The sequence below is a fragment of the Morone saxatilis genome, unplaced genomic scaffold (genome assembly GCF_004916995.1).
Source record: "Morone saxatilis isolate NCDOM2014 unplaced genomic scaffold, NCSU_SB_2.0 Contig7, whole genome shotgun sequence".
NCBI classification, from domain to species: Eukaryota; Metazoa; Chordata; class Actinopteri; family Moronidae; genus Morone; species Morone saxatilis.
In genome coordinates this window covers 20,933,943-20,942,782 of record NW_023340246.1, presented here as the reverse complement: position 1 = coordinate 20,942,782, position 8,840 = coordinate 20,933,943, and the positions used below count along the sequence as shown (strand labels likewise).

Sequence of the window (8,840 nt, the reverse complement as noted above, 5' to 3'; positions counted from 1 at the left end):
ACACTCACACTCACACTCTCACTCACTCACTCACTCACTCACTCACTCACACACACACACTCTCTCTCTCACACACACACACACACACACACATTATCAGAACAGCCACAGACTCTAACGGTTTCCTCCAGTAAGAAATTGTTGTTCCTAGACGTCTTAACATCGTTTTTAGCGGCTAAAAACAACAAAAAACACGTTAATTAAGGTTTGATTTCCTGTCATTTATTCACGCTGCTGTTTTAGTTTGCTGCACACTCTTTGGTTCTTGGTTTGATCTGTTCAGATGTAGAAATTAAAGGAAGTTATGTCTCTTTATTTGCTTTTATTCCTGAAGAACGTTGAAGCACAATGAACAAACTTACTCTGTTACGATCGAAGATAAATAAAGAGGTTTATCACGACGCGCTCGCCTGTTTGGTCCCAAAACAAAGTTCATATATTCCTGATTTTAATAGTTTCATTAAGTTAATGACGATAGTTTTCACACTAATCATGATTAATAATAATAACTTTATTTATTTATATAGAGAGTTTACAAAGAGCTTCGACGGACAAAGCAAAATCATAGCTGTGATACACAAAATACAATTAAATGTATAAAGAATAAATACCAAAATACATTAATCAGAGCAGAATAAAAAACATAAAATGTAAATAAATCAATAAAAAGAAGAATATGCTGTTTTTAACAACCTCGTCCTGAGGGAAGAGAGAAGCTTGTGATGATGTTTGCTTTCTGTTTGCTCGACGTTATTAAAGTATTTGTCTCGTCAGTCGTTGCCGTTGTGGAAAAACCCAAATTGCTGCCGCAGCAACATTTGCATCCTGTAACGGTGGGTTGCGTTTATGTCGCGCCGCCACTCTCCGTTCGGGATTACACAGTGAACGCGATGCGACGCTCTGAGAGAAAAGTAGTCCACTCTTTCTTTTTAATGCAATACACAGAAGTATTCAGCTCACAGGGATTCAGTGTAACCTCGAGAGAAGCTCCTTCAAAAAATGCAAAATGTCGTTTTACACCTGCTTTAAATATACTTTTCTACTCAGCAGAGTCTCACTGGATAGGAGAGACTGACGGCGTTACACTCTCTGCTTTCCTTATGTTCTCGCCCGACTTTTCACACCTTTATTCAGTTTCCTGTTGTGCCGTTGCAGTGTCTCCACGTACAGCGCGTCTCCTTCTTCTGTTCATGCTTTTGTTCTGTTGTTCCTCACCTCACACAGAACCAGGCCAAGTTGTTCATAGAGCAGAAGAAAATCCCCTTCCCCGTGGATAACCTCAACACAAACGAAGAACTCGGTAAGTTGTCGCTCTGAAGGGGAACCTCACTGAAACAGACTCTGCGATGTTCCTCCCGGTTGCTCACCCTCCTTTTGTTTCTGTCGTTGCAGCTATAGGCTACGTTCTGATAGGCAACGGCCTTTACGATGAAGCCATCAAACACTTCTCGCTCTTATTGCAGGTGTGTTTGTGAATCAGTCTCTCCTCGCTCTCTCCGAAAACCAGCCCCGACTCTAAACTGTTTCCTGACATGTTGTCTTTTGATATAAAGGGCGACCCAGAGCTGGTCAGCGCCATCTATGGGAGAGGGATAGCTTACGGGAAGAAAAGTCTGCAGGTGAGTGATGGATGTGGACTTAATAACGGCAGCTTTCCTCTGTTCCACAACGGTTTCATGTTCTTTTAATAGTTCATTGTTGTTGTTTACTGTTCTTTGACATAACTAGGGCCGTCCGCACCACGACAACGACTGAATGATATCGTACGGTGTATATATTCAGATTCACTGAACAATATTGTGGTTTATTACTTATATTAAGTATTAAATTACACATTAAAAAACGTCTTTTTAGCTGAGACATACTGATAAACCGGCTGCTGATTGGGTCTCTGATCTCCTTCCTCTTTTTTTTTTTACCAAAGTATGAATAAAATGTGACTTAAACTCGTCTTTGTGATAACATAACCTCCTGTGAAACATACAGCAGCTCATCAATAACTTCATCCATTTCTCCTACTGACCGCTGTTTGTTATCTCTTAATTTATAGTTGTTAGTGTGGATCAACCATTAAAGTGCAGCTGAAATGTGTCTTCCATCAGAGCATTTACAATGTCATAAAACCTGATAATTACATTAAGACATGAAGAGGTTCTCTCCGAAGTAATGTGTGTTTGTTTGCAATAAAATGTTGCTGCAGTTACAGACAGAGTATAAGATGAGCCACACTTTATAAGTTCCATATAAAGTCTGTTTTCTATATTGATCCAGGCTTTATTTGCATTCACAGTTCAGCCTGCTGCTCAAAACCAGTCACATTGAATCCCAGTGTAATTGGTTCACTCGTATTCATTATTGAGCTTTGTGCCAAAATAGTCTCAAAATGAGATTTATAAGGAAACCCACACTGGAGGGTTTGGCAGCGCAGGGAGTTGCTGTCCATATGCATATTTTGGATGCCTTTGGTTGTATTCGCCTCCAAATAAAAGGCGTTTTGGCGACAGCAGCAGTTTCAGGTAAACGCAGAATGACTCAGTGAATACAGATTCAGTCCACCGGGACTCTGCGGTTACGGGAGCGCGACCTCCACGAACAAAAAAAGGGCTACACAGCAGTTTTTTTTTGGGGTGTTCTTTAAGCTTTTTGTGGCTCGGCTCCTAGTTTTGTTCTCTATATATATATATTAAGGTTTGTGTCAACAGAGTATAACTGCCTCCCCTTCCCGTGTCTCTGTGCCAGGACATAAAGAACGCTGACTTGGCGTTGTACGAGCTCAACCGAGTCATCACTCTGGAGCCTAACTGGCCAGAGGTCTACGAACAGAGAGCCGAGGTGAGAGAGGAACTCGCTGCCAGACGTCATTTATTCATTGTTCAGCCTCCTTCAGAAGTTTAACGTATGTTTTTAGACGAGATTTAGACGCACTTACTGATTATATCTCCAAATGTAGAACTGCAGTCTGTTAGACAGCTCATTTCTAAACTGTGTGTAACTTTAAACTCATCATTAATCGCCACTATATCTGTTTTGTGTTCTGAGCATCACTGGGTGTTATGATGTGTTGGTGATAACTTGTTGTGATTTGCTCTCTCTCCAATCCAATCCACTTCATGTATATAGCACGATTTCAACAAAGACACCAGGCTCTCCAAGTGCTGGCCAAGCCAAAGATACGCACAGAAATAATACCAATCACACAGTAGAAGGCACAACAATACATACCCACCAAAAAAAATGAAGTAAGCACACAGCTAAACCGAAAGAATACCAAAGCAACTAAACATAAAAATAAAATAGAATAAAATAAATAAAATGCACAAAAATGCTCTCTCTCTGATGCAGTCACAGTAGGGACTAATCATCGCACGTTTATGATCTTAATTTAATTATTTAAACACTTATATATCTATATTTCAACAGTCAGTTGTTAAATGCTGACAGCAAAAGGCTGTAATGATTCTGAATGTGTCAGAACAACCAGCAAGGACTGAACATTTAGTTATTATTATTATTAATTAACACAGTATAACATCACTGATCAAAACAGGGAATAAATAACTCAGTTTGGTCGACTATCAGGGGCCTGAATCAGAGGGCGTAATGTGGCAAAGTGCAGCATAATTCAGTACATTCGCCATATTTATAGATCGTCTGCAGTAGAGGAGAAAAAGGAAGTCGTAGTCCAAGAAACAAGATGTTCAGTTACATTTTGCCTAAAGAGCTCTGCAGCTTTTAAATAAGTAGCTGTGAAAGTTCATTAAAGTTGATTTAATTGTGCTCAAAAAGTGTTTAATATTCAGTTCAGTAGTTGTGTTCAGCTCTAACAATGTATAGACACGCACGTAGTCGTCACATGAGTTTACTGTGTGCTGTTGCAGCTGCACTAAGATCAAAGAATCACGCTGTTAGTTTAAAATATCTTTCGCGCTGAGGTTGGCTGTGAGCCGTTTCCTCTTTGTGCCACATCAGCGTATATCTGCTGTAATCCAAACCGATGAAAGTCACACAGAGATAGTTACAGAGTCTTTGTGTTTACACTTACATATGTACGTTTTATGTCTCCTTTACCCAAAAAAAAACTTCTTTTCAATAACATTTTTGCACTAACCAACTGAAATTGAAAACCTTTGAATGTGTGCTTCTACTTCCATCTTTCCTTTTAGATCCTGTCTCCTCTGGGTCGTATCAGTGAGGCTCTGGCCGATCTGACCAAAGCCATCCAGCTGCAGCCCTCAGCCCGTCTCTACAGACACCGAGGAACGCTGCTCTTCATCTCAGAGGTTTGACTGTCCGATCTCCTGTATGTGAATGCGTACACGCGTGCCTTAACGCTGACCCTGCCGCTTTGCCTTTCCACCAGGACTATGTGGCGGCGATGGAAGACTTCCAGCAGTCTTTAGAGCTGAAGAAGAATCAGCCCATTGCCATGCTGTATAAAGGCCTCACGTTCTTCCACAGAGGCATGCTCAAGGTGAAAATAGGGAATTTGGCTGCATATGTTTTTGTTTTTTTAATCCCCATTTGTTACTTTTATGAGCTGCCAACATGACAAGAGTCCCTTATTTACTGTAAACTGCTGCAGCCAGTTTCCTTTTACTGCTGGAAACATGCTTAGGAATATAAATCTGGGTAAACTAATCTGCTGCTTTTAGAAAACCTCCAGCAGTTTATGGTGGAAATTGTCTGATTTATATTATGTGTACATCGTGCAAAAGACAAAGTAGCCTGCTCTAAGGGAATACTTTCAGCTGAGCTAAGTAGTCAGAGGTGACCACATCAGTTTTTCTGCGCAGACCTCTCAATAGGAAGAGGTTTCTGTGTATCACACACCAGTTTCCTGTTGCAGAGGTAGTCTCTCTGTGTACAGAGGATTCCCCGATACACGGCTGACAGCTCGTCTGTAAAGAAAACCCTTTAAAGACGCTGCAGCCATCGCTCCGTTCACAGTGAGCAAAGTTATCGTTTTAAAATGTGAAAATCTGGATAACGTGTTGCGTAACTGTCAGTTATGTTGTCGTTTCGCAGTCCCCACATTCACAGAGTCTCTCACACTTCGATAAGTCGATGTCAGATTGTGCAGAGCGCCGTCTGCAGCTGTTTAATCTGCGGTCTTTCTGCCGGGAGGCTCGTCTGCAAAAGCTCCTTCAGCCGCTCTGTTTTATCCAGTCACATGTATGTATGGGGGCGGTTTTTGGTTGTTTATCACCTTCGCTAACCCCTGACTAACCAATTTCCTGAGGGAATCCCCGTACAAGCAGCTGACAAACAACAACAACAAAACTCTAAAACACAGTGAGGAAAGCAGCAGACATTAAGTACTGTTTCATTATAACAGCTCGTCCTCATGGAAACAAAGTCAATATTGCACAATCTGCTTCTTTTTTTTATCTGTACAGTAAAATAGCTCGACTCCGTCCTTTGTCTGCTGACCTCGTAGGTGCACGGTTCCTTGTTCACACCATGAAAGCAGAGATCACGTTGTTAACTTTCATTTTGTTTACACTGAACGTTCTTTTAAACTGCTGTGTGCAAAGAGTTTACAGTGTGTAAACAATCAAACACTGGAAAAGATTAAGTGTTTTTGAAGCTCTGTCTGTCGGTTCGTCAGTCCAGGCTCAAATATCTCAACAGTTACCAGATGGGCTGCCGTGAAATGATAAATCCTTCTGACTTCGGTGGACTTTTGTGGTGAAGCGGTCACTTGAGTCACACTTGAGTCACAGTTGAGTCACAGATTATGCGAATTACAATTTGCAGGCATAAAAATCTGGATATGTTTCATACAAGGCTGGAACCTGCTGACTTCTATCCACATGTTCCCTGTCACGATATCCTGTTAACTCCGTGTTGTCTCTGAGTGAAAACGTGTTGTTTCCCTTCGTCAGGAAGCCATTGAGACATTCAAAGAGGCTCTGAAGTTAAAGTCTGACTTCATAGATGCCTACAAGAGCCTTGGACAGGCCTACAGGTACAGCAAGTCTCTGAGATTCACTGTTAATATCATTAACAACGATAAACACTACGTGCTTTTGTGTTTAAGGAATTGAGAGTCTTACCTTTCCTCTCCGCCTTACTAACAATACGTCAACTGTTGGTCTTTGGGTGTCTCTGCTTCCTCTTTCAGAGAGTTGGGTGATTTTGAGTCAGCAATGGAGAGCTTCCAGAAAGCCCTCATGTTGAATCAGAACCACATCCAGTCTCTCCAGCTCCGAGGCATGATGCTGTACCACCACGGCTCGCTGCAGGAGGCCATAGGCAACTTCAAGGTGAAGGAATCCACAGCTGAATAAAAAAAAAAGCTCTGCTCCTCCGTTAGGCTGCATAATGCAATTCATGCAATCCTTCTTTTCCCCATAACAGCGAAAATTACAATTCAACTGCAGTTTTAAAGGTCCAGTTTGTAGGATTTAGTGGCACCAAGAGGTGAAGTTGTGAGTGAAATCAACTGAACCCCGCTTGCGTCGGTATTTGACAACCTGGGAATAAAAAATGCAAAGTGTGTAGAAGAAACTACGGAGGCAGCGAAACTCAAGAAGAAACACACAAGGCCTCATGTAGAGTCAGTGTTCGGTTTGTCCGTTTTGGCTACTGTAGAAACAAGGTTCAACACGGATAGTAGATAAAAACGTCTCATTCTAAGGTTTCCAGGTGATTCTACAGATATTATATTTAATTTCTGCCGACAGATCCTCCTAAATGTTACAACTGGACCTTTTTAAACGGCTGTAAAATACCCTAAACAGTGGTACAATGGTACATATACTGTTTGTTCAGCACACTGATGTCAGTCCAACCTTGAATTTCCCTCCTCCCATTCGTTCCCCAGAGGTGTCTCCAGTTGGAGCCCTACAACGAGGTGTGTCAGTACATGAAGGGGTTAAGTCACGTGGCGATGGGGCAGTTCTACGAGGGCATCAAAGCTCAGACTAAAGTCATGTTGAACGACCCTCTGCTGGGACAGAAGGCCAGCTCAGAATACCTCAAAGTGAAATACCTCAGAGGTTGGTGTCCCCGCACGCACACACACAAACTCATACATAAGAGATACCATAATGCATTTAAATTTTATATGATGTCTCGTGTTCTCGGCCTGCTTTGCCCCACTTTGTGTTTCTACCAGAGTACTCTCGCTACCTGCACTCCCACCTCGACATCCCAGTAGCAGAGTACAACGTGGACCAGGATTTACCCGGGAACTTTAAGAATCACTGGGCCAAGAACCTGCCTTTTTTAATAGAGGACTATGAAGAACAGCCCGGCCTGCAGCCACATATCAAGTAAGTTTGATGGCTCCGTTACAGCTGATTCCCACCTGGAGCAATAACTGGAAGCTCTCCTCGTCCGTGTAAATATCACTCTGAGATCATAAACTACACTTATTGTTATAGCTGCGAACGGGCTTTAAGATAATAATATATAACAGACAGGATTTAATACATCTTCTTGTCCTACACTTCAACTCTAGTGTGTAGAAATCTGAGAAATCAGGAACCATCACAGCTTTAATTTCCTGAAGTTTGCAGCAGTTCTCACCAGCTCAAAGCTGAAGCAAACACCTGCTATCTTTTCCACGTTCCAGAAAAGCTCCATTGTTCTTCAAGGCTGGTGTTTTCATTGCTGAAACTCGTCTCTTCTGTTCTCTTCTGTTCTACAAAGACGTAGCAAAAACAAACACTTCAATGAAAAGCTGTGACGAAGCTCATCCTCTGTGTCTTCCTCTCTCTGTGGTTTTCAGGGACGTGCTGCCGCAGGACTTCGACAGCTACAGCAGTGAAGTTCAGAAGCTGATCTGCACAGCCGACCACTTGGGGGCGTTAATGCAATACGACACTCCTGGTTTTTTACCTAACAGGAGGATACACAGAGGTAGCACCGATACACACCGTAGCTCATGAATTAAAGCATTAACAGCAGGAAAAATAAGAGTTGTCGTGCTTTTTCAGCCATGGGTTTAGCGACCCTGGAGGTGATGCAGGCTATGCATCGGACGTGGAGCAACTCCAAAGTGCGAGTCAACGGCAAGACCAGGCAAATGCAGTGGAGAGACATGTTCGATATAGCTGTCAAATGGAGGAGGTGAGTAACTTAACGCACCTTTTTTAGCTTTTTTTTAATCAATAAAACCATTCAGACCCAGATTTATATGTCAGGAAGAGAAGGTGGACGTGTTATTCAAAGGCATGATGTACCAGTTTGTGTTATTGTAGATTTTTCACAGATTTTTGGAGTAGAGGACAGAATTCCTGCATTTAATTTGGAAAAAAGGCAAATAATCTGCGTCTCTATAGACCGGGATCAAGTGACTGTATAATAAACTGACTGTAAACGTCATTTACAGACTCAGGTTTAGTGTTAAAATACCCTTTAAAGCATCCAAGCGTAAGTTTGGTTTGGCTGGATGAGGACGACGACCAAAACACCTAAAAATGTGCGTCTCCGTCGCGATCCAAGAGAGTTCCTCTCAGGAGCAACTGTGGAATCCTAATCATCTCCAGGAAATAACCTAAAAACACCAGGGAGCAAAGGAAGAAGACAGATGTCGATGTGCATCAGCCACCAATTCCTCATTCTCAAACCGCCAGTCTAGACTGAAGCTCTTGTTAAATTACAGCACAGAAAGTGAGACCTGAAATCACTTTTACTCCGCTGAAAGAGTCTGTGGTCTTCAGCTGAGTGGGTTTCAGTGTTGACAGACTAAACAGGTCTCCTCCTTCTTCCTGCCGCTCGTAGGATCGCGGATCCAGACCAGCCAGTTCTGTGGTTGGACCAGATGCCCGCCAGGAGTCTCAGTCGAGGCTTCAACAATCACATCAATCTCATCAGGTAACAGCTCGCCCCCC

General features: G+C 42.4%; 1 protein-coding gene across 1 annotated transcript in view; it reads left to right on the top strand.

Annotated features, from left to right (window-relative positions):
• Window positions 1-1,224: 1,224 nt before the first annotated feature.
• ttc13 (tetratricopeptide repeat domain 13) overlaps window positions 1,225-8,840 on the top strand; it is a gene marked incomplete at its 5' end in the record, with an annotated part of 14,557 nt that continues 6,941 nt past the window's right edge. The window contains 13 exon segments of the mRNA XM_035679264.1: window positions 1,225-1,300; window positions 1,393-1,463; window positions 1,554-1,619; window positions 2,740-2,832; window positions 4,164-4,280; window positions 4,361-4,471; window positions 5,886-5,968; window positions 6,125-6,266; window positions 6,827-7,001; window positions 7,121-7,277; window positions 7,736-7,866; window positions 7,944-8,076; window positions 8,731-8,823. Coding sequence (XP_035535157.1) covers window positions 1,225-1,300; window positions 1,393-1,463; window positions 1,554-1,619; window positions 2,740-2,832; window positions 4,164-4,280; window positions 4,361-4,471; window positions 5,886-5,968; window positions 6,125-6,266; window positions 6,827-7,001; window positions 7,121-7,277; window positions 7,736-7,866; window positions 7,944-8,076; window positions 8,731-8,823 — 1,448 coding nt within the window.